The 25,587-nt window shown below is 38.3% G+C and overlaps 1 protein-coding gene across 2 annotated transcripts in view; it reads right to left on the bottom strand.

Moving 5' to 3' along the window:
- Prkacb (protein kinase cAMP-activated catalytic subunit beta) overlaps positions 1-25,587 on the bottom strand; it is an 86,643-nt gene that overhangs the window by 47,787 nt on the left and 13,269 nt on the right. The window contains exon 1 of one of the 2 annotated variants that reach the window (XM_048453620.3): positions 7,364-7,645. The exons of the other annotated variant lie outside the window; for it this stretch is intronic. Coding sequence (XP_048309577.1) covers positions 7,364-7,550 — 187 coding nt within the window. The 5' untranslated portion in view covers positions 7,551-7,645. Of the gene's footprint in view, positions 1-7,363; positions 7,646-25,587 lie in introns of those variants that run through there. 2 annotated transcript variants of the gene reach the window in all.

Here is a 25,587-nt window from a genome sequence, read left to right as displayed (position 1 = left end):
TGTAAAAGGAATTATACTTCATGGCCATGGAGCAAGATAGTTCCACACTGAAAAATCAGTTAATAAAATAATAAAACACGTTAACAGAACGAGGGACAAGCATGACCACGCATGTGCAGCAGCAGCAGTCCGAGAACTATAACAGGCATAAAATCCTCTCAACAGCTGAGCCTCCAGGGGCCTTTCTTGGACTGAGGGTGGAGAGAAAATCACACGTGAGAGTGAAAGACCGATGTCTTCCTCCTAAAACCGGGCACAAAACACTCATGGGCACAAACTGTGTAAAGCCAAGGGCATGAAGGGAAATACTAAAGATATTCACACATGTAAGAAGCTTTATGCAAAGACAACATGATCCAATCTGAAGAGAATTTAAACTTATAAAGAAACCTTGGGAGCTCAGTCCACTGCTCCAATGTGGGTCTCTGTCTCTATCTCCATCCATCGCCAGATGAAGGTTCATATTCATCTTTTTGGGTCTGGGTTACCTCACTCAGTAAAGTGTTTTCTATTTCCATTCATTTGCATGTAAAATTCAAGATGTCATTGTTTTTTACCGCTCAGTAAAACTCTAAAGTGTATATGTGCCACACCTTCTTTACCCATTCTTCTATTGAGGGGCACCTAGGCTGTTTCCAGGTTCTGGCTATTACAAATAGTGCTGCTATGAACATAGTTGAACAAATGCTTTTGTAGTATGATTGGGCATCTCTTGGGTATAGAACATGAGCAAGGAAGTCAGGACTGCGAGGGGTGCATCCACTCACTGAGATGGTGGAACTTATCTAATGGGAGCTCACCAAGGCCAGCTGGACTGGGACTGAAGGAGCATGTGATCAAACTGGACTCTCTGAATGTGGCTGACAATGAGGGCTGACTGAGAAGCCAAGGACAATGGCATGGGGTTTTGATTCTACTGCATGGACTGGCTTTGTGGGAGCCTAGTCTGTTTGGATGCTCACCTTCCTACACCTGGATAGAGGGGGGAGGACCTTGGACTTCCCACAGGGCAGGGAACCCTGACTGCTCTTACGACTGGAGAGGAAGGGGGGGGGTAGTGAGAGGGAAATGAGAGGAGGTGGAAATTTTTAATAAATTAAAAAAAACTTATAAAGAAACTACTAAAAATAATTATTTAAAAAAGCAGGAAAGAACCCAAAAGTGAAATTAATGAAGTTTCATTCACAATAACATCAGTAGAAATAAAGATCTCAGATATGAACTCTATCAGTTGAAGACATGGAGATGCATGTCACTGTATGATGACAATTCCTCCCAAATCACCCATAGCTTCCACACAGTGTCCAGAGATGTCAGCAGGCTTTGCTTTAGAAACTGACATGCTGATCCAGAAATCGCATGGAAAGACAAACCCTTTGAATAGCTAAAATAATTTTGGTAAAAGAACAAAATTAGAGGAAATACACTACTTGATTTCAAAACTTACTTTAAACTCACTGTGACCAAATCAATGTGGCTGGCGTTAAAACAAACATACATGGTTCTCAGTGAGTTTTGGCAAAGGAATTAAGATAGTTCAATGCAGTAGGGAAAGTTTTTGTAAAAAATAAAGTAATAAAAACTAGAATCTTTCTCTCTCTCTCTCTCTCTCTCTCTCTCTCTCTCTCTCTCCATAATTCACAGCAAATACAGAATTGAAAATATAGACAGATTTATAGGAGAAAGAACAGATTAAAAAAAAAACAATGACTTTTGGTAAGAACGTCCTAAGGTCTGGCACGAAGGGCACAACATGCAAAGGAAGGAAAGACAGCACTGACCTGACTGAAGTGCCAACCCTCCCTCCTCACAGACAGAAGCCGGGAGCAAACGTTTTCAAATTACAAATCTTCACAAGAATCTGATTCAGAATATATAGTGGGCTCTTAAGACTTAGAAAAAGAAGGCAATTTAATTTTGAAAGTGAACAAAATATTTAAATACACAAGTATCCAAACAAGATACACAAATGGCTTCTAAGAATACAAAATAAACCAATACCACTAGTTATTATGGACACAGAAGCTAACACCATCCTGCAAAATACCAGTTCAAACCTCAAACTGTCTATACTCCATGAGACTGACCACATCAAGTCCTGACGATCACAAGAAGAAACTGGACTCTTACATCACAGGTGAAGTGTGAAACGGTAGAGCTACTGTGGGAAAGTACACCAGCATTTCTGAAGACACAATCATTTTATTCCCACGCTACACCTATACACCCATTCAAAGAAAGAAAAAAAGAACTGTCTACACAGACTTGTTTTTAAATGTTTATGGTATCATCCAAATAGCCAAAAATCTAGAAACAATACTTATTTTAGTCAATCACAAAACAGATCAGATAAAGCAAATTTGTCACCCAACACAGTAGATTCTGCAACAAATAGGAAGCAGCTATTGACACATTCTGCAACGCAGATGAAAGAAGTCAGGAACAGACGTTACATGCTATATAATTCCAGAGGTATAAAACATCTAGGAAAAGGAATCAACAGAGTATTTGAGTTTGCGGGAAGAGTGGGAGATCAGCTCCACCTGGATACAAAGAAATCTGATGTAATTGTTTTAAATGATGTGAATGTAATTGTTGATTACTTGCATTATTACTAAAAAATCATGATCAAAACTCACAGGTAACAGTGGAAAGTGCCTGCCTGGATTTGCGAGGGTCAGGTGAATATTTTAGTATTTTTAGTGAATACCCACAAACCTTTAAAAGAAACTGCAAAAACCATAATGGAACAAGTTAGATTTCATTAACATAAGTCTAAAAAATATAAAATGTTAATAAATAAAGCATTTGCTGAGAACAGGGTAGCAATGTTAGAATAAACCCACATTCCTTATGCCTCCAAGAAGTTAAAGATCAAACTGTACAGACAGACATAACATGAGGATTAACAGAAACACAGCTCCAAGACCGTAAGGCTTACTAAAAGCGAGTAAGCACGATGAAGAGACCACGAAGAAAGGAATCATGCATTCTAATAAGAATGAAAAATGGAAGAACACGGTGCCCTAGCAGACTTGTTGAGAGCTATTACCTGAAAGGAACATTAACTATGAACAAACCTCACCAATGGAAGAAACTCTAAAAGGAAATTCCATCAGAATACTGTAAACAAATACTGTTAAGAAAGGGAACACAGCCACATGGTAGTGGTGCATGTCTTTAATCCCAGCACTCAGGAAGCAGAGGCAGGAGGAAGATCTCTGTGAGTTCGAGGCCAGCCTGGTCTACAAAGAGAGTTCCATGGCAGCCAGGGCTACACACAAAAACACTGGCTCAAAAAACAAACAAAAAACAAAACAGAAACAGAAAAGAAAAAATGAAATTCACTATTCACTATCTGGCTATTATAAACTGCCATGTTCACTGTAGCTTTAAAAGTGTTAGCTTAAATTAAAGACCAAACAGAAAAGTATGCACTTCCCTGTAGAAGAATAAGCAAATTAAACTTAGAATTGCATGTTTCAAATTCTTTTGGCTCTTTATCTAAGGTGTCGTACTATGATTCTCCATAAAAAATGACGTTAATGGGATGGAAATATCACTTGCCTACCTCCCATGTCCAGCAGCACTCACACAGACATTGGGGGTGGTGAGAAATAGAGTTCCTATTGACTTCTACTATTACAGCCAACATTCGGCATGTTAGCGTGCCTTAAATATTACATTGTTTCTGGCAGCTCTTCTTATTCTTGTTTCTGAGAGTAAAATCATCTAATCTTCCTTAAAAATCTTTATAGTTGTCATTTTAAAATGACTTATTTTTATATTATGCATATGAATGCTTCCTGCATATATCTATGTATACCACATGTGTGCCTAGTTCCTAAGAAGGGCAGAAGACATCTTTGGATCTCCTGGAACTGGAATTACAGGCAGTTGTCAGTTGTCATGTGGCTGCTGGGTATTGAAGCCAGGTCCTCTGTAAGAATACCAAGTGCTCTTAACCCTGAGTTATATCCATGACCCTGATAATCATAGCTTATAAACTATGATACAATCCATATTCAAAAAGATTTTTCAGATGAGTAGAAATTGATTATAATCAATCAGCTCATATAATAGTTGCTGAGTGAAAGAGAAAAAGTAATTTGGAAGTTACAATTACACAAACTCAAGGGACTAACAAATTGGGTTTAAAGAGCTTCAAAAGGGTAAAAGTGATAAATTAGTCTATTACAGTCACTTGAGCTATCTAGTTCTATCCGAGGAAATTCATATCTGTAATCATTTACTCACTCACTACAGTATTTAAATCTACACTCACTAAAGTGAACTGCATCCACCACAGAAACCGACAAGCATTTCTCGGGTAGGAAGGACAGGTAACAGTCTGACGGTATCAACACTGCTCTTTAAAATGCTCCAGCTTAGACACTGCTAAGTGTGGAAACCAACGGCTCACAACATGCAACCTTCTATTACTTTCAGTTTTATACAACTGCAATTACAACAAAAAATATTTCAAAAAGAAATACAACAAATTTTCTAGGAAGACAAGTCAATGAATGTCAATAACCCCATTTATTCTGAGCCAGGACGAAAAGCAAAATTCCTGTGTTGTTACTTTGAACTTGATGCACTTAAGTGTGCAAGGAAATAGCTATTCCTTATGTTAAGTTACCAATGAGGAGTTACTGTTAATTTGAGAGTTAAAACTGAAACCCACAGAAACGACTCTGTAGCTTATGTTCTATATCTATTCCTACAAATAGCGTCTCTGGAGAAGAGAGGAACTCTGAAGTTTTCACCTTCTGTCATCTGTCACCTAATGAAAGGGTGAGACCATTACACTCAGGAGGATCACAGCAAGTCAAAGGCCAGTCTGGGCTACATAGTGAGTCCAGAGTCAACCTGAGTCACACAAAAAACAAAACAAACAAAAACCTGTTTCAAAAACCAAAACCATGTTTGCCTAAATTAGCCTTCCATCTTTACTCAACAGTCCACGAACCTAATTTTTAAATTAGGTTCACACTAATTTTTAAAGTGTGATTTCCACACTTAGTTTTTCCTTACAATAGCACACGGGGGTAATGCTCTCCTGGTGTATCAGGAGCTCCAGCCTTCTCTTCTCTGCTCACACAAGCCCTGCCCGTGAACTCCACAAACTTAGCTTCCAGCAGTGCTTTTTACCGGAAAACTCCTTCTTGTCAGAAGTCCTTCCTTGTCCAGGTGAGATGGCTCAGATGGAAGGTATTTGTCCCCGAACTTGGTGACCTGAGTCCAATCTCAGGATCTACATGACGGAAGAAATAACCAGCTCCTGCAAGTTGCCCTCTGACTTCTACACTTACGCGTTTTCACTCTTACCCCCAAAGATGCATTTTTAAAAGCGCTTTGTTAGCACATACACAAATGAATAAAATGTTTTCATCACACAAAATAAGAAAATGCGGAGTACAGAGATGGCAGAACTGCAGCTTCTATCTCTGCATCCTCTTGTCTACATTGACAGTCAAGAGGGCATGCCTACTGTGTTCCTCCTTATGTGTAAAATCATGGTGCCCATTAGAATATTTTGAGGATATGAAAAGGAGAAGAGGGTGGAGGAACATGTACTGAATACAGTTGCTCCTTAACCATTTCTTACCCAAGTGCATTATTCACAGAGCCACAATTATGACATTTGGTCATAATTGTATTTGCATGCCATAATACTATTGCCTTATTTGTTTTTTTTTCTTTTCAATAGAGAAAAAAAAAACCCCAGCATTTTAAAGTCTGTTTTTCTAAAAGAAATCATGTGTCTGTCCCAAGACTGTATTCTACTGTTGCTGCATTTACAAATGTTACAGAAAGTATACAGGTCTTCCACACCTCCAGCCCTTTCAGTCAAGTGCAAACATAACGCCAATGATTAAATTCCATTACATTCCTTCCAAATGCAGAAAATAACTCTGTTTTTGTTCCTTGTTTGAAACTAGAAATACTTTTAAAGAACACAAAATATCCCCAAAAGGGTTTATAAGACTGCAATTTACAGATCAGGCACCGGGCCATGGAGATCTGCTAGCCTGTGCTGCCACTGCAGTCCTCAGCAGTCCATGAACTAGACACACAGCAGACTCTTCACCTGCTAACTTCCCATGCAGTGACGATTACATCCAAGTAGTGAGAGCTTATGAGAAGTTGGGCATGATGGTGCAGGTTTATAATCATAGCACTCAGGAAGCTGAGGCAGGAAATCTTGGGTAAAAACACCCCCACACACATACTCGCTCCCCCGCTCCCTACACACACACACATACACACACACACACACACACACACACACACAGAAAGAGAGAGAGAGAGAGAGAGAGAGACAGACAGACAGACAGACAGACAGAGAAATACACTGTGTTAAGATAGTTTTATACAGAAACACGCTTTCTCCCTAGAGCAGCTTCAAGGAGTTACAAAACAATTCTGATGCAGTAAAACTTAGCGTAAGCTTGTCCAGAGCAATCTGCATGTACATTTTTTTTTTATTTTAAAAATGAGTTTTCTTCCTTAACTGCTTTGGAACCCATGACTACAAAGAGGTAAATTCTAGTTTTATTTGATGACAGAAAACAAGGCAACCACTGCTCTCCTTAACCACAAGGCAGTGGGCTCCTCAGGAAGGGTCCTAGCTAAAACATGGGAACAGAGGTGCTAGTGCTGTTTAAATGTGAAACAGCCTTTACACTTCATGCCATCAAAGCTTCTAAATCATTTAGCGAAACACTGAGTCTGAACATTTTAACAGGCTCCGAAGAAATGTAATACAATATGCAACTTGTTTAGCCTATGATAATATTCATGCATGATATAAAATGCAAATATGAAAGATTTTGATCTCAATCATGTAATGAATGTACAATTTTACATAGATTACTAATCTATTTTAGAAGGTTTTTCTGTAAGAACTGAAATAACTTTTACATATGCATTAAAAGACAGGTGATAAACCCAATAAAATGTAACTGTAAACAAATGTAACATTAAAAATGTAAAGTTAGTTATAAATAAAAGAAATTGAAAAGTAATCAGGTCATTGTTTATATTTGTTTGTTTTTTTGTACCTCAAAATAAAAAGTAAAAACACCAACAGTGACATATATTAGAAATTATATAAGAATATCACCGATTTTATCATTGATATTTGACTTAAGGAAGTCATATAAAATTTTAAAAAATGAACTACACATGACTCAGCTCAACTTACTAAGTTTTATCGAATTTCTCATTATCTTGAAAAATGTCCTTCTGCAAATCATAATACAACAGACAAAACTGGGTTCTTTACTTCTGATCCTGAAACCCCAAGCACTTTAGCTACTAATTACAATGTATCGGTGAAAAAAACCAGAACACTTACTTGATCTGTCCCATAAGGCAGTCTGCTCAGAGACCCGAAGGCTGTCACTCTCCAGAGCTGCTCTCTGGTCATGTGCGGTGCCTTTGGAGTGTCTGTGGAACAGGCGGCTAGCAAAGCCTTCCAGCTTCTGGAGGGCTGAGGATGTGCCCGTGTGCTGGCTGAAGGACAGTTCTTTGTAGGCTGCCATTCACGTGCATTTACACTTTAAAGTCACTGCGAATGTTTCCAGAAGGAGCTCAACTTCCTATCGAGAAGCTAAGGGCTGTGCATGTGTTAAACTTCCTGTCTGCAGGGTTTGCAAACCACCACTGCTGCTTCCTGTTAATATAAAACAGCACACGACAGCCGTCCTCTGCCAAACCCCTCATCTCGGCCAGAGACGCACACTTAAACCTTGAAACAGCTGCTAAAAGGCTCTAGGTTCTTATGATTCTGATAGGAATATGCATGGGAATGAGCACAGGAAGTATAAAAGTGCACAGAGGAGGGTAAAAAGTATTTTTCAAAATATGGGAAAACTAGTTAAACATGTATTACAACCCCATGTAACTAGAGGCCAAATATTAACATGCTAGAATTAGCTTACAGGAAGTCGGCCTAGATAGACAGACTTTATGAGTCTTTATAAGCAGCTAACATTTCATCAAAATTGGTATGACTAGATGTGACAAGACTCTTTCAAAAAACAACGGATAACATATGTCATAACTAAGAAAAAAACTGAACTAATTTCAAAGAACTCAAAGTTGCTAACTCACTCACTTAAGTTTAATACATAGGGGAATTACACAAATTTTGCATACCAGTTTTACTTATCAAATTTATTTCTGGATATGTGCCTGTCTATAAATAGTGCATTTCAAAACTCTAACATTTGGAAAAAATAAAAAAAAAGTCAGATTTAAATTTTGGAAGACAATCATATGGCAACCATAGGTTGTAATTTTCTTGGCTGTCAGCCATACCAAGAAATTTTCATTCAGAGAAAAAGAATTTCTTCCAATTGGTTGAGGAATGTTAAACTCCTAATACAGAAGACTGCTGCTTCCTTCATCTTCTGATATAACGATCTTAGAAACATTACTTACAGCAAATAAAATTTAGCCTCTCCAATCTGCAGGACAAAGGGTACTGCAGGGCACTTAACAAGGGTTCTAAGGATTTGCCTTTTGATATCATGTGTGTCAGGAATGTGTAGTTTTTTCCTTTGGATGTTCAAATACCAGAAATAGAGAAAATTAAAGGGAAAGACTTTAAAAAATAACTATATGATTAATTTTAAAAATGTGTAGCTTTTGTCAAAAATCATCAAATGTGTAAAATCAATGATTTATTAACACCTGACATTGTCTTACATGAAACAGAAGACTGGATGGAGCCTGCAGTGTTTAAAAGTATCCAGAGCACAGAGAGACCAGTAAGCAAAAAATGGATCAAACTTCTGAATTTCTTTGACTTGCTCTCCTAACACAATTCTACTCATTGTCACGCTCACCACCAATGTCACCTTGCCAGAACAGCACTTCCACACGACTCTTAGGAAAGCAAACTGTTCTCCTGTTTCCAGGGCCCTTATCATTTCATATTAATACTGGCTGTTTATCAACCCGTGACCCTGCTGTCTTACCTGAATTTGTAAAGTGCAATGCACATTGTTACAAGATCAATAAACATAAAGTGAAACATTCACTGTTAGACCTCTTTCTAAAGGTCTAAGTAAAATCACCAGATATTAGAAAATATTCTTATTTATAATAGGACTAATTTATAAACACACCAGACAGCACTGAGTAATTTATGTAAAGATAATAATGGAGGTGACATTACTGGACTTTACACAGTGCTCCACAATCAAAGTTTGTCTTCATTCTTTCATGCTTATTAAGTGCAAACACAGATTTCCAAAATCACCCCTGCTGCCCCTGCTTTCCTCACCACCGACAATTGTTAATCTGTTTCTCTGGCCTCCCCAGATACCACAGCCACGGTGCTTCCTTGTCAAACACAACTGAGTGTAACATTTCAGCTGAGCCGTATTCATTTTTAACAGAGATTTAGCCAGACTTATGTTTGATGTTGCTTAAATACAGAATTCCCACATTTCAAACAAGAAATGAGATTCATTTAATTAAAACACATAAGATACACAATTATTATAGCAAAAAAGTAAAATTCACAAACTAGTATCTTAAAAATGCTATGTTTGAAAGCTTTTCTTTTTTATTTAAATAAAACTGTCTCTTTTTGTTTGAAAGACCATGCAGAATATAGAATATTTAATTTCTGAAATATTTTTCTTGGTAGTATGACCAGGCAGCTGTTGCTATGGAGGTGCTCAGAGGAGCTGCCTTTTATCCCAGAAGAGCTCTGCTGGCCTCTACTGCCTGAGAGAAACAACTGCAGCTGCAGCTGAACCGCAATCAGCAGACACAGCAGCAGTTTTCAGAGGTGAGCTTGCTCTGATGGTTGTGGGATGCAATACATACGTCTATACACACACACACATTGCTTCTTATATTTAATATTAAACACTAATGATATATTTGCTAAGCATTTTACCATACACCAGAAGATCTGCATTGTGACAGTCAGGTGCATAAAATATTTATAAATGAGAAATAGAACTAATATTATGTGATTCCCACCACTGACCCCAGTGTCCCTTACAGGGGATTCAACCTGGGGTCATACGTTCTAAAACAAGTACTAAAACTACTGAGATATATTCTCAGATATTTCAAAAACTGTATTTTGAGACAGGATCTTGCTATGTCAGACTCCCTGTGCGCTGGCACTGCAGGACGATGGCACCATGCTCAGCTGAGCATGCCCATTTCAAGATGGACACAAACTTGCAAACCTTACCGACTTGCCCACAGTCACCAAGTGTTTTAAGCCTCAGTTCTGGGCCATTAGGCTGCATGAATATAATTCTCCAGAAACACCTTTCAGGTCAGTTGCAGTTTCTTGTGGGTGGGAAGTGGAGGTGAGGTGGTGGACATGGTGGGCTACTGGATCTAAGGCAGGGATCTGAGACTCTGCCGTGGGCATGTTTTCCTTCAGGTGGCCACCTTGTGGCTGCTCAGTTTTGTTGTCTACATCTGTTTACAACCAATCTGGGGCCACACAAAATTATGTACAGAAGTTTGAAGGCTAAGGAAGACAAGGAATCATATTTAATATGCAATGATGTTGCCTTCACGTGGAGGACAAATGACATGACCTTGCTACTCAAATAAAAGTTTAGAATATACTGTTGCCTTTTCTACAATGTCATCTAAGTGGCTTCATACAGCATGTGATATCCATTTAGCATAACGTAGGAGCTGCCATTTATCCATGGAGTCTGAAGATTTCACCTTAATGAGCATTCCACTGTATTGATTCACCACAATTTACACATCCACTGGCAATTAAACTGCATTTGCACCTGTCAAAAGTCAAGTGTTCACATCTGTGGGTCCTGATCTGCTCCTTCATCTACCTCTGTCGGTGCCTTCACCTCTACCATACTGACTTGGAGGCCACAGAAGTGCTAGTCAACCTAAACATCTTACAGTGTAAATCTTCCAGCTCCCACCCAATCATTTTCCTGTTTCCTCACCTTCCTCCCCACTCCCATCTCCCTCTCTGTGTGTGTGTTTAAAACCAGGGCCAAATCAATCTAGTCATCTTTATAAACGTAATCATGTTAGGGTTTTATTGGGATTTTGCTCACTGAGAGAAATAACATCTTAATTCTGTACATTCAGTCCAGGATCCTAGAGTTTCCTGGCAACCACTAAACTGAGTGTATTTAAAAAAAAAAAAATCAGTTTTCTACAGTTTTCAATATGGAGAACTTACACATAACTTGGTAGACTATACTCAAGCCGTTTTCAAGGTTTAAATTTGCTTTTAAGTGTTTAAAAGTATGGAACCACACATACTATGGTGTATTGAAATAGAACATAATATAACAATTTTGAATGATATTTTATACTTGTTCACTACTGGCTTTTATGTATTGACAATGAATAGTTTACTTGTGCTACCATACTAGGTCCCCTTTTTTCTTTTTGTAGATTTCTTGGAATTTTCTATATACATTTAATCATTTTTGGATAGCGTTCCCCCAAGATTTCTGCCACCTGTGCTTTCCTTGCCATACGGACGGTCTATGACTTCCTGCACAATGCTCAACAGAAGCGAGGATAAGATATCTCTGTCTTAGTTTATGACTTAGGAAGAAAGTTTTTCTTCATTTACTATGTTAACTGTAGATGTAATTTTGGTAGTTATTCTTTATTGAACTAACAAATTTCCTCCTGCTTTTAGTGATGATTTGAAGATACACTGTTTGATGAGATCACACGGTTTCAATTCTGTCTGAACCAGCCTAAGAGAAACATCTCCCATTCTTATATACTGCTGGATTTAATTTACTAGTAATGCTTTAGGAATTTTTGTGCCTATATTTATAACAGACACTGCTTAACAGCATTACTTTCAGATTTTGTGTATGGTTTTTGGAATCAGGTTAAATAAGGTGACTTCATAAAGTAAGCTGAGACGTACGTCTTCTATTTTCAAAAAGGAATTCTGAAAAGAGACGCTCATTTTTTTTCCCTTAAAAGTTTTGGGAAACTATATGAGCAAGGAAGGCTTTGTTTTCATTTAAAGATCACAAATAGCAATACAGTTTCTTCAATAGTTATAGTTCAACTGAATCGTCCATTTCTCTGTATATGTGTACACACACGGACTAAGAGGTGTCTCATACTACTGAGGTCCCCTTGGGTGTCTGTGAAGGCATTTCTACTTAGCTGACATGGAATAATGCTGGGAAGGAAGATCTTTGCTGAACATGGGAGGTGCCTTCCTACAAGCTAACAGTCAGATGAGAAAGGAGTTGCCAAGAGCACAGTGTTGAAATAACCAGGCTAGCTAAGGATAAAACAATTTTATTTTATTTATTATTAGGGGGGAACTCATGGAACAGAAAATGAGAAATCCAAGAACACCAGTGCACACACGGAGGAGCACAAGTTTTACCCTAGGTCCCAGCAAAGCCACACCTTAACTAAGACCCACCTCTTAAAGAGGGTTGGCTAACAAGGTTCCCCATCATCTCCCCCTTTTGTCTCAACAAGAGTGATCCAAACCCAATACAAAACTATATACAATAAGAACAGATACCAAGTTTAAAATTACAACCAACATAAGTAATATTAAGCAAAGAACACATGACAAATGTTTTAACACTCTATTTTAAGGAGTCTAAGTCTTACATCAGAAATATGCTTGGCTAAATCATAGAAGGAAGGTAACTACAACTATCTAATCTTCAACCCCATCGAAGGCCTGAGAAGGGAAATAATATTACTGGAGTGGACAGGAAGTGTAATCAAGTAGCTTCCAAAGCAAGCAGAATATGAAGCAGACAATTAGCTACCTGAGCAATCACCCGAAGTCTCATTTGCAACGCTATAGCAACCAACTTTGGCTAAGACCCAACTCCTAAAGAGGGTTGGCTAACAAGGTTCCCCATCCGCACAGGACCTTTGTGAGCACCTACTGTGCTCATGTCACACGCCAGCTCCTGCGGTCACTTTGGGTGGACACACTACTGCTGACTTTCAGGCAGATTCTGGCTTCCAGCACTGGAGTGGGATGGCTGAGACTCATGGCTTTCTGGACAGGGAATCCGGTTCTGTTTCTTTATCAGTGTAGATGGTCCTAGGCATGTAAGCTAACCAAACACAAACCCTTTAAACTGTATTCACACAATATGCTGGTTCTGTCCTTCTGGGAGCATTAAGGAAACAGTGCTGTTTACTATCTTCTATAGGTTGGAATTCGCTTAATTATTTGGTCTTTGGGATATTTTTGTTTGTTTTTTGATTTTTTAAATTTTTTTGTTTTTGTTGTTGTTGTTTTTTAGACAGGATTTCTTTGTAGCTTTGGAGTCCTGGAAACTCACTCTGTAGACCTGGCTGTCCTCGAACTCACAGAGATTCACCTGCTTCTGTCTCCCAAGTGCTTAAATTAAAGGTGTGCACCGCCACCACCTGGCTTGGTCTTTGTTTTGATTTGAAAATAAATCAGCATGTCATCCAGCATTAGTGTTCATTATGGCACTTCCAAACAATATTTGTTCTCTTGACTCTTGTTCCTTCTTCTACCCTCCACCATATTTTCTCTTTCCTTTCACATCACACTTCGTTCTTTCTCACTTTCTCAACATTTCCCCCACCTCCTGGACACTCACCACTACTTACAAACACACGGAGACACTGTAAACTAGGGTCCTTATGAGAAAGCATATGATATTTGTCAGATACCAGCATATCACTTGATGAAATAGCTTGTAGATGTATATGTTTTTTCCATGTAATTCATTGTTTTAGAGCAGATATTCTAGCATGTAGATATTCTCCTAGGGATCATTTTGGCTATTCCCTACTTTTGTTTCATATGAAATTTCAAACTATTTTTTCTAGTTTTATGAAGAATGACATTGGAATTTTGATGGGATTGCATAGAATCATTTACAAAGTCCCTCAAAAACATGACAAGAGGTTTGTTACCTAGGTAATGCTAGATTCTGTCAAATTATAATTAACTGTAATCATGTTTATATGGCACATTCTCCCCAGCTCCCCTGATTTTAAACAATAATCTTTAAAATACTCAAAGGAGCAGCAAACAGCACAGTGCTGGATCTTGTATGGACCAGTAGCATTTAATGTAATTATTGACATAAGTGGATTTAGATTTACAGTTTCTCTTGTTTTATTCCTTAAATTTTAATGAATAGAGCTAACATGCTGGAAATTACACATTTTCTTAGGTTAGTGCATTCCTTTAAATCTTCTTGATATGAAAATACAGCAGTGAGATCACATCTATGACGAAGAGGACGGTGGCTCCACCTCCTCCCTAACTTTATCACAACAAAGATGATCCACCTCAACTTTTCTAATGCTTCTTCACTATTTCTCTCTCATGCCATCCAAAATCCCCAAGCAAGCAGAGCTTTTAATAACACAGACAATCTGCATTCTATAGACTTTTACATCAACAAAATTTCTTTCATTAAAGACTTTATTTTATAACAGATTGAAATGTATAATGTTGCAAAAATTCTCACTCTCCAGTTTTACTGACATTCTCCTTTTACATGGTGAACTTTTATAATTACTCAATCACAATGACACACTAAGGATAACCAATTCATTCAGAATTGGTTTTACATAACAGCTTTTTCTGCACCAGGATTCCACCCAGGGTGTCACACTACACTTAGTTCTCGTGTCTCTATGCTTCTCTTGGCTTTGACAATCTCTAGAGCTATCTTTTTTGTTGTTCCCACAAATTTAGGAAGCATTGGTCAAATACTCTGCAAAACGTCCCTCACCAGAATTTTCTTGTTTTCATGATTAGTCGGAGTGAAGACTAAGAAGCTCAATTATTTATATCATGCTACATCAAGTTTATGTATCAGTATAACTTATCCTGCAGAAGCTTTGACCATCAATGTAGCTAGTAATGAGCAGTTAGAATACTTTTCTCACCCACACTGTCAATTCTGCTCTTTTCTGCAAGGAAGTCACTGTGCACAACACACCTAAGGAGTTACACTCTACTTCCCTGAAGGCTAAAAGCAATTCTTCTGCATGGGAAATGAGAGTCTTTGCCCCCATTAATGTACTAAGTCATTAACTTGTAGATTTACATTTTGGCCTATAATTCAACACCATATTATTTATTCTCAGTCTGGCCACCGGAAGTTCTTTTGATTGCCTGTGTCCCTGTAATGTACTTCACTTTGTGTATGAATGCTCGAGCATGTGTGTCTGAACACCTCACTTTCTCAAGCCCTCAGCAACCCCATGTTCATCCCTGTCCGAGTCCTAGATTCTGCACTTTCTCCAAGACCCATGTCTCCCTTTTATTATACTGCTGATGGAAAATGCTCTGGTACAATGTAAAGATCTGTCACTCATACTGGTTTCATAAAACGCTCCCAGTAGCCAGGTAGGAAGTATAGGCAGGACAACCAGATGAAGAATTCTGGGAAGAGGAAAGGCAGAGAGTCAGTCATCAGCCAGATACAGAGGAAGCAAGATGGTAATGCCTTGCTGAGAAAAGGTACCAAGCCATGAGGCTAAAGCATAGATAAGTATTATGGGTGAATTTAAGTTATAAGAGCTAGTTAATAATAAACCTGAGCTAATAGGCCAAACAGTTATAATTATAATAATGTAAACCCCTGTGTGTTCTTTGGGACTGAATGGCTGTGGTATTGGGTGTGACAAAAAGTTCAGTCTAAACTGGACTATAGTATTTAAAATCAAGATCAGGGAAACAGGTATGTTCATTATTACTAGGGTTTGCTCTTTAAGTTCCAAATATTTAGAGGCTTTCTAGTATTGATTTCTAGTTAAGGTTCACTGCAGTGTAAGAAAATAGTTTATGTAACCTTTGTTTTTAGTTTGCTGAACTGTGGTTTCTGGCCGAGAATGTAGTCTTTTGGTGAACAATCCACATAGTGGGTTGGGGTGGGCTGATATTTTGCTGTTAATGTATTCAGTAGAATAGAACAGTTCACACACATCAACTGTATAGAGCTGACTGTCATCACTGTTCAGGTGATCAATACATGGAGCAATTTTCAACCTGTCTGATTAATTTTTAAAAGAGCAATGCTGGAGTCCCTGATGGTGATCATGGATTTGTGATTCTCCCTTCAGTTCTATTAGTAAAATGCAAATGTTTAGAATTGCTTTCCAGAGAGCTGACTGATAATGAGTATATAATACCCTGTGTCCTTAATCAATCTCAATCTCATGTTCTGAGGTTAGCTTCTAAAGTCAATGCAGCCATTTCTGCTTCCTTATGTTAGTGATTGAAAGGCAAATTTTCTGTCCCCTTTCTACCCATCAGACTTTATTTACTGTGGGCTTCCTAGATAAAAAACATAGTTGGATATTGGTTTCGGTTTTGTATTTGAGTTTCATTTAAATCTACCCTGAAAATGTCCTGTCCTGTAATTGGTATACTGCATCATTCTTAAAAGTGATTGCTGACATAGATTCATATTTGTTGTTGGTAACTATTTCTATTTTAGTGCATTTACCTTTTATCTTCTACTTTTCAGCCTCTTCTTGTTTCAGCTTAAATTTCACATAATTCATTCATTATCCTCTCAACATAATTGAGAGGCTCTGATTTGTGGATAGGGTGAATCCAAATCTTAATTGCATTTTAGTCATATTGCCTTCCAGAATTTCCCTTATAGAATTTTAATGCAAAGGGAAGACATTATCTTATAAAGAATCTTTTTGCCACATAAACCAAGTAAAAAATTTAAAACTTATGTGGAAAAAGTCTCTGAATTAATAAAAGGTAAATTGAGACTTCATAAACTAGCAGGGATAGACCCAGTAGAGATTATAGTGCCTTTTACTACTGAAGAAATTAAAAAATTATGGAAAGACAACAAACCTTGACAAAGAGCTTGTGCTAATTTTTTAGGAGAGACTAATAGCAATTATCCCAAAAGTGATAGAATAAACCTTATAAAGAGAACTACTTGGATCCTTCCCTGCACTGCACAGGACACACCAATAACTGAAGCCCATACATTCTATACTGATGCAAATAAATCAGGAAAGGCAGGTAACAGATCAGAAGATTTAAAGTGGAACAAAACCCTTATAATTCTGTCCAAAAAGGTAGAATTATATGCTATTTTCATGTTACTAAGGGATTTTAAAGAACCTCTTAATATAGTTACTGACTCACAATATGCAGAAAGAGTTGTCTTGCATATTGAAAGCGCTGGATTTATACCAGATACAGAATCAACTTCATTATGCATACAGGGTCAAGATATAATCAGGAATAGGCTTTGTCCCATATACATAACACACATCCAATCCCATACAAGTTTGCCAGGTCATCTAGCACAAGGTAATGCAGAAATTGATCAATTATTGATCACAAGTATGTTGAAGGTCTCAGAATTTCATAAGAAATATCATGTCAATAGCAAATGTTTAAAGGAGTTTTCTATTACATGGCAACAAGCTAAGGAGATTATAAAGAGATGTCCTACTTACTCTTTCTATAACCAAACATCACTCCTTGCAAGGAGTAACCCAAAGGTAGTCAAAGGAATAAAACCTGGCAGATGGATGTGTTCCACTTTGCAGATTTGGAAAATTAAAATATGTATACCACACCATTGACACTTATTCAGGTTTTCAATGGTCAATTGCTTTGAGCTCAGAAAAGGCTGATTCAGTAATCACACATTTATTAGAAGTTATGGCCATCATGGGTATACCTGCACAAATAAAGACAGATAATGGTCCAGCATATGTCTCTAAGAAAATGAAACATTTTTTTGTTCATTGTAATATTAAGCATATTACAGGTATACCACACAATCCTACAGGTCAGGCAGTTATAGAAAGATCAAACTGAACTATAAAAGATATGTTAAAAAAAACCAAAAGGGTTGGAAAATACCTCCAGAAATAGATTAAATCATGCTTTATTAACCTTGAATTTTCTTAACGCTAATGAGAAAGGAACAACAGCAACAGAGACACACTGTATAATAGAAAAAAATCTTCTGAATTAAATCAGCTGGTGTATTTCAAGGATGTGTTGACCTCACAATGGAAGCCAGGAGATGTGCTACATTGGAGAAGGGGTTTTGCTCTTGTTTCAACAGAAGAAAAGTGAAGGATAACATCAAAATTAATAAAGACTCTGTTTGAAAAAGAGTAATCTCTTGAGAAAGAGACATGATGGCTCATCCACAGAGATGACAACCAATTAGGTGGTAAGGAAACCTCATAAGGGCTGGGGCAGGGTTCTGTTCTTGTCTTTGCAGGAAAATACTCATCTTCAAAAAGTCAAGATACCCTGGACATCTAGAAGCCTAAAGAAGAAAAGATAAATATCCAGATAGGATCACCAAGCAAGTTCTGTGGAATCCCGCTGCACAGTTTTGGGACCACGTTGCAGTATAAACTGGAAGGTGGGTGTGGATGGGGGATTTTAAAACCATGAAATTCACTACCATGTCCTTCTCTTTCCAGGGTTTAGTTTCCGAGCAAAACTGCCTGCTGTCATTTACTCTTCAAAGTGTCTCCATAGCTACTATATGTATCTGGTGGGAGAGATAGGATGATGTGGACTTACTGCATCTTATCAATCAACTCTAGAAGCCAATCTTCTCCTTTTTTTTTTTAGTAATTTGATAACTGATTTAGAAATAAAAAATTAAAAATTCTTAACTTTCGATATAATTTCAGTGTAGAATTAACATATATACTTTTCTGTGATCCACTCTTGTTACAGGGCTTTTGTCACAGAATGATGTGCAGAAAGTTAGACACATGGCTTAGAAGGATGGCAAATGGTTAAAAGCACTTGCAAAGGACCCAGATTCAGTTCCTAGAAACCAAGGGCAGCTCACAAATGTCTGTAACTCTGATGCCTTCTTCTGGCCTCTGTGGGTACCAGACATACATGTGAGACACATACATTCATGTAGACAAACATTTAAACACATAAAATCTTAGTCCTTTCAAAATGTAATTTTTATATAAATTCCATGGCATCCACTCAGAACACAAACCATCATGTCCCATCCAACCCCCCCCCCACCTTGTATTTATTCTGGAGATTGAAATCATGTTTTCAAATGTGATAGAGTGAACTATCTGCTCAATCCCTAAAGAGCACTTAGTCCTCATTATAGCACATATATTCTCAACTACTTTAGCATACTAGGCACTCCACTACTTTTAAATTTATTTTAAATAAACAGCATTTTCAAAAGGTTATTTTCATTCTTTCTTCTTTCTTTCTTTTCTTCTTTCTTTCTTTCCTTCTTTCTTTCCTTCCTTCTTTCTTTCTCCTTCCTTCCTTCCTTCCTTCCTTCCTTCCTTCCTTCCTTCCTTCCTTCCTTCCTTTTTTGTGCTGGAGACTGAAGACTGGATCTATGTTCACCCACTTACTAGGCAAGTACTCTAATCACAAAGGTAAGCCTCCAAGTTTCTCTTCTTACATGTTTTAGAAATTTGGCCATACTTTGGGATTGTGAAAACACATCAAAAAACAGGGATTAAAAAGCACTAAGATTTTCTAATTTTATTCTCATTTTATTTTAAAGTTCCAACAAGAAATGAGCAGGTCCAACATTAGTTTCTCTATGAGAAGGCTGCATTGTTTTACTAAACTTTCATTTCTATATTACTTTCCTGGATTTTTTTTTTATTGAGACTGTGATAAATGGCTAACAAACGTGACAATTTTAATATCAGGCAACACCTTTAGGAACTTTGGAATTGTGGAAACATCAAAAGTAGTTATGAGTGCATACTCTACAGTAAACAGCCCCACATGTTACCAATAACTTTTAGCACATTTTACAATCAAGAAATGAGTCTGAGGTGAGAACTAGGTTATAGCTTAAACTGACCCCATCTGAAGTGTCTCAGGCCCCAAATTAAAAAAAATATTGGGTACCATGATATAGTTAGATGACAATTAGCACACAGCAGTAAAAGAAATGGAGTCAACCAGAAGGTGGCAGAATGGGGCTATGTAGAATTCAAATTCAAATCTACAAAATTCTTTTGCCATTTCTGTAGGTTTGGACAACAGATGAGAAACACAATTTTAGACCCTTACCCAGATGATGTGCTAGGAATACACAAGAGCATTTCAAGAGCATTATTTCATGCACACAAATCAGGTTATGAAACTCCCGCACAGACCATCCTATCAGAAAACTAATCTCCATTTTCTTGCTCCCAGAAACCTATTTATGCAACACTAAGCAAAATAAAGCCCTCTCACATCCTTCATACCATTCCAATATTGCACCTGAATTCACTGAAAATTCCCTAGAGAATCACTACAAATGTTAGGCCCCTTAACATATTTAATTTGGTAAGGTTGATAGCAGTTATGACAACAGCAAGGTAAAATCCTTCATAAAAGTTCATAATACTATTAAGAAAACTTTATATTGACTGTTTAATAAGGTCAACTATATTTTTCTTCAAATACCACTTGACTGTTTACAACAGATCTGTTTGTCTTTGCATTGCTGATTCTTACTACAGGGCCTAGAACACACAAACACTAGAAGATTTTGCTCAGTCAGGTACAACATCAAGTGAAAACTAAGACTGAAAACCACTGAACAGGTACGTAAGACACCAGCGTGTATTAAAGTAGTTCACCTTATTTTTTTCATCTGAAAATAAAACAGAGGTGCTAACAGCTCTCAGGTAGGGATGGCACCACCTACAGACAAACTGGGAGAATTTATAACTAGACCTGCCAATAGCAGCCAATTTACTTAAGAAGGCCAGATAAAAGGGTCTCAGAGAAACACCTCATCCAGGGCTGTGGTAGTTCGAAGGTAATTGGACCCCATAAGCTCATAAAGAATGGCACTATTAGGAGGTGTGGTCCTGTTGGAATAGGTGCAGCCTTGTGGGAGGAAGTGTGTCACTAGGAGTGAGGGCTTTGAGGTCTCATATCAGCTCAAGCCACACCCAGTGTTTCAATCACTTCCTGTTGCCTGTGGGACCAAGATATAAGAACTCTCATCTCCTTCCCCAGCACCATGTCTGCCTGCATGATGTCGTGTCCCATCATTACAATAATGAACTAAAACTTTGAACTGTAAGTGAGCTATCCCCATTAAATGTTTTCCTTTACAAGAGTTGCCATGGTCATGGGAGTCTTTTCACAGAAATAGAAGCCCTAAATAAGACAGGGTGGTTTGAGGTCTGCAGCAATATTCTGTGGAACAGGTGCTTTGTCAGGTCTCATATGAGGGCTCCAAAGAGCAGCAGTGATCTCCAGAGCCACAGGAGGCTGGGACTGTTTCAGTGGTGAAATCTAAGAGCTGGGAGGGAGCAGCCCACAGGCAGTCCTAGAGAGAGGCCCCTGTGTAAAGTAAAGTGTAGAAAGAGAAGGGGGTACTCAGAGGAGAGACCGTGTCCAGAAAGAGACAGAAACCCTGGTGCAGAGTAGACTGAAGGAGAAACTTCAGGTCTCCTCTAACTCTGGCACAGTGTTAGAAAGGAGTTAGCATTGGCACACACTACTTTGACTGCCCTTCCTCTCCTCACTGTCCTTTCTTTCAGGTGTACAGGGAAGAGCTGAAGCATTCTGGAGGAAACTGTGGAGGAAGAGGCATCTCTAACTAAGGAGATGCTTTGGAACTGCTGATGAAAAGGATAAATTACCCCATCATGGTCTTGACTTCTTTGCTCCTATTCTCACTCCTTCCACTTTACAAGCTCAGCCCAGTGCTTGGCTGCTGGTCTCTGCTTCTGTCTCCATCAGTTTCTGGAAGAAGGTTCTATGGTGACATTTAAGATAGTCATCAAACTGACTACAGGGCAAGGCCAGGTTGGGAACCCTCTCCACTAGTGCTTAGGGTCTTAGCAGGGGTCATCCTTGTGGATTCCTGGAAATTTCTCTAGTGACGGGTTTCTTGCTAGCCCCATACTGGCTCTCTCAATCAAAATATCTCTTTCCTTGCTCTCTGTCCTTCCTCCATCTCAACTATCCCTCAAGCTATCTCCCCCCACTTCTCTCCTCTTTTTCTGCCCTCCCTTCTCCCCCCACCCCATGCTCCCAATTTTGTCAGGAATCTTGTCTATTTCCCCTTCCCAGTGATGGGTGTGTGTGTGTGTGTGTGTGTGTGTGTGTGTGTGATTTTCTTAGGGTTTACCTTGTTACTTAGCTTCTCTAGTGTCGTGGACAATAGGGTTGTTACCCTGTGCTTTATGGCTAATATCCACTTATGAGTGAGTACATACCATGCTCATCTTTCTGGGTTACCTCACTCAGGATGTTTTTTTTTTCTAGTTCCATCAATTTGCACGCAAATTTCAAGATGTCATTTTTTTTTTTTTACCACTGAGTAGTACCACATTGTGTAAATGCATCATATTTTCTTTAACAATTCTTGGTTGAGGGGCATTTAGGTTGTTTCCAGGGTCTGGCTATGACAAACAATGCTGCTATGAACATAGTTGAGCACATGTCCTTGTAGTATGATTGAGCATCCTTTGGGTATATGCCCAAGAGTGGTATTGCTGGGTCCTGAGGTAGGTTAATTCTCAATGTTCTGAGAAAATACCATACTTATTTCCAAAGTGGTTTTCAAGTTTGCACTTCCACCAGCAATGGAGGAGTGTTCCCCTTACTCCACATCCTCTCCAGCATAAGCTATCATTGGTGTTTTTGATCTTAGCCATTCTGACTGGTATAAGATGATACCTCTGGGTTGTTTTGATTTGCATTTCCCTGATAGCTAAGTGTCTTTCTGCCATTTGAGATTCTTCTATTGAGAATTCTGTTTAGATCTGTACCCCATTTTCAATTGGAGTATTTGGAATTTTGATGTCTATTTTCTTGAGTTCTTTATATATTTTAGAGATCAGTACTCTGATGTGGGGTTGGTGAAGAACTTTTCTCACTCAGTAGGGTGCCTTTTTGTCTTATTGACTGTTCTGTTTTACAGAAGCTTCTCAGTATCAAGAGGTCCCATTTATATATCGTTTCTCTCAGTGTCTGTGCTACTGGGGTGATATTTAGGAAGTGGTCCCCTGTACCCATGCATTCAAGGCTACTTACCACTTTCTCTTCGTTCAAGTTCAGTGTGGCTGGATTTATGTTGAGGTCTTTAATCAATTTGGACTTGAGTTTTGTAAATGGTGATAACTATGGATTTGCATTTTAGACATGTTTACATTCAGTTACATCAGCACCATTTGTTGAATATGTTCTCTTTTATCCAATGTATAATTTTAGCTTCTTTGTCAAAAATGATGTGTTCATAGGCATGCGGATTAATATCCAGGTCTTTGATTTCATCCCATTGGTCAACCTGTCTATTTTTATGCCAATACCAAGCTGTTTTCATGACTGTAGCTCTATAATAGAGCTTGATGTCAGGAATAATGATGCCTCCAGAAGTTCCTTTACTGAACGTGATTGTTTAGGCTATCCCAAGACTTTTCTTTTTTGTTGTTGTTGTTGTCGTTGTTTTCCCATAAGAAGCTGAGAATTGTTCTTTCAAGGTTTGTGAAGAATTGTGTTAGGATTTTAATGGGAATTGCACTGAATCTGTAGATTGTTTTTGGTAGGATTGTCATTTTTATTATGTTGATCCTACCTATCCAACAGCATGGATGATCATTTCATTTTCTGATATCTTTCAATTTGTTTCTTCAAAAACTTAAATTTCTTATCAAACAGGTCTTTCACTTCTTTGGTTAGTGTTACCCCAAGATATTTTATGTTATTTATGGCTATTGTGAATGGTGATGTTTCTCTGATTTCTTTCTCAGCTTTTTTATCATTTGTATATAGAAGGATTACTGATTTTTTTTATTTAATCTTGTATACTGTCCCATTACTGAAGGTGTTTATCAGTAATTTTAGGGTCACTTATGTATATTATCTTATCATCTACAAATAGCAAAAGTTTGACTTCTTCCTTTCCAATTTGCATCCCCTTGATCTCCTTCTGCTGTCTTATTGCTCTAGCTAGAACTTCAAGAACTATGTTGAATAGCTATGGAGAGAGTGGACAGCCTTGTCTTATTCCTGATTTTAGTGGAATCGCTTTGAGTTTCTCTCCATTTAATTTGATGTTGGCTGCCAGCTTGCTGTATATTGCTTTACAAATGGAACTAAAAAAAAACCATCCTGAGTGCAGTAACCCAGACCCATAAAGATGAGCATGATATGTACTCCTCATAAATGGATGCCTATAAAGCAAAGGATATGCGCCACTAGTCCACAACCCCAGAGAAGTTAAGTGTTAAGAACCCTAAGAGAAACATACTAGATTTTTTCCTAGGATGGGAAAACAGACAAGATCTCCTGAGAAAATTGGGAGAGTAGAGGTGGGAGAGAAGGGAGGGGTGAAAGAGAGGAGGAAGGAAAAAGTGAAGTGGGGAGAAAAACTTGTGGGAACAAGATAGTCAAGATGGGGGAAGGACAGAGAGGGAGAGCAAGGAAAGAGATATCTTGATTGAGGGAGTTATTATAAGGCTAGGAAGAAACCTGGCACTAGAGAAATTCCCAGGAATCCACAAGGATGATCCCAGCTAAGAACCTAAGCAATAGTGGAGAGAGTGCCCAAACTGGCCTTGAACTAGTCAGATTAGTGATTACCTTAAATGTCCCCACAGAACCTTCATCCAGCAACTGATGGAAGCAGAGGCAGACATCCACAGCACAGCACTGAGCTGAGCTCTCAAAGTCCAGTTGAAGAGTGGGAGGAGTGAGAATGCAATGCAATGCGAGTAAAGAGGTCAAGACCATGATGGGGACACCCACTGAGACAGTTTACCTGAGCTAATGGGAGTCATTAGACTTGGGCCTGACAGTGGTGAAACCAGCATAGACCCAAACTAGGCCCTCTGAATGTGATAGACAGTTATATGGCTGGGGCAGATTGACAGTGTGGCCAGGATTTTTCCCTACTGCTTTAACTGGAGTTTTGCAACCCATTCTCTTTGGATGAATATCTTGCTCAATCTAGATATAGTGGGGAAGGTCTTGGTCTTGCTTTAAAGCAATGTGGTAGACTTTATTGACACTCCCCCCAGGGAAATTGGGGGGTTACCCTCTCTGAGGAGTAGATGGGGGGAAATTGGAGAAAGCGGGAAAAGGGGAGGGAGTGGGAACTGAAATTGGTATGTAAAATGAGAAAAGATAGTTTTTTAAGTAAATAAATAAAAGTTAATTATAAGAAGTTTGGAGACCATACAAAAGTATTAAGCAGGGGATATTCTAAACAGAATGCACACTTGGTTACATAGTCAATTTAAGAAAAGTAGTATGAACATGTTAGAAAAACATCTTTATTTTTTGATAACAGACACAGATGATTAACAATGATAAAGACACACAAACCTCAATAGTAAGCAGGAGAACAACAAAAATAAAGGATTAATAAACACCATAATTCAAAATTAATTTAAAACCAAGACCAAATTATGATCAAGAAAGCCTGACATGTTCTGAAATCTTGAAGCTCACATAAGAAAGAGGCTTACCAAGAAGCAGAGAACGGTGCTGTTTCTTCAGCTGCTGACATGCATATGGGGACTACAGGATGGGGATGGGAATGGCGGACCTCACCACTCTATCAGAGAGTTAGCTATAGAGTAAGATGG

Source organism: Myodes glareolus, chromosome 17 (genome assembly GCF_982192425.1).
Source record: "Myodes glareolus chromosome 17, mMyoGla1.1, whole genome shotgun sequence".
Taxonomy (NCBI): domain Eukaryota; kingdom Metazoa; phylum Chordata; class Mammalia; order Rodentia; family Cricetidae; genus Myodes; species Myodes glareolus.
The sequence above is the reverse complement of the archived record's forward strand: the minus strand, read 5'-3'. Positions and strand labels throughout refer to the sequence as shown.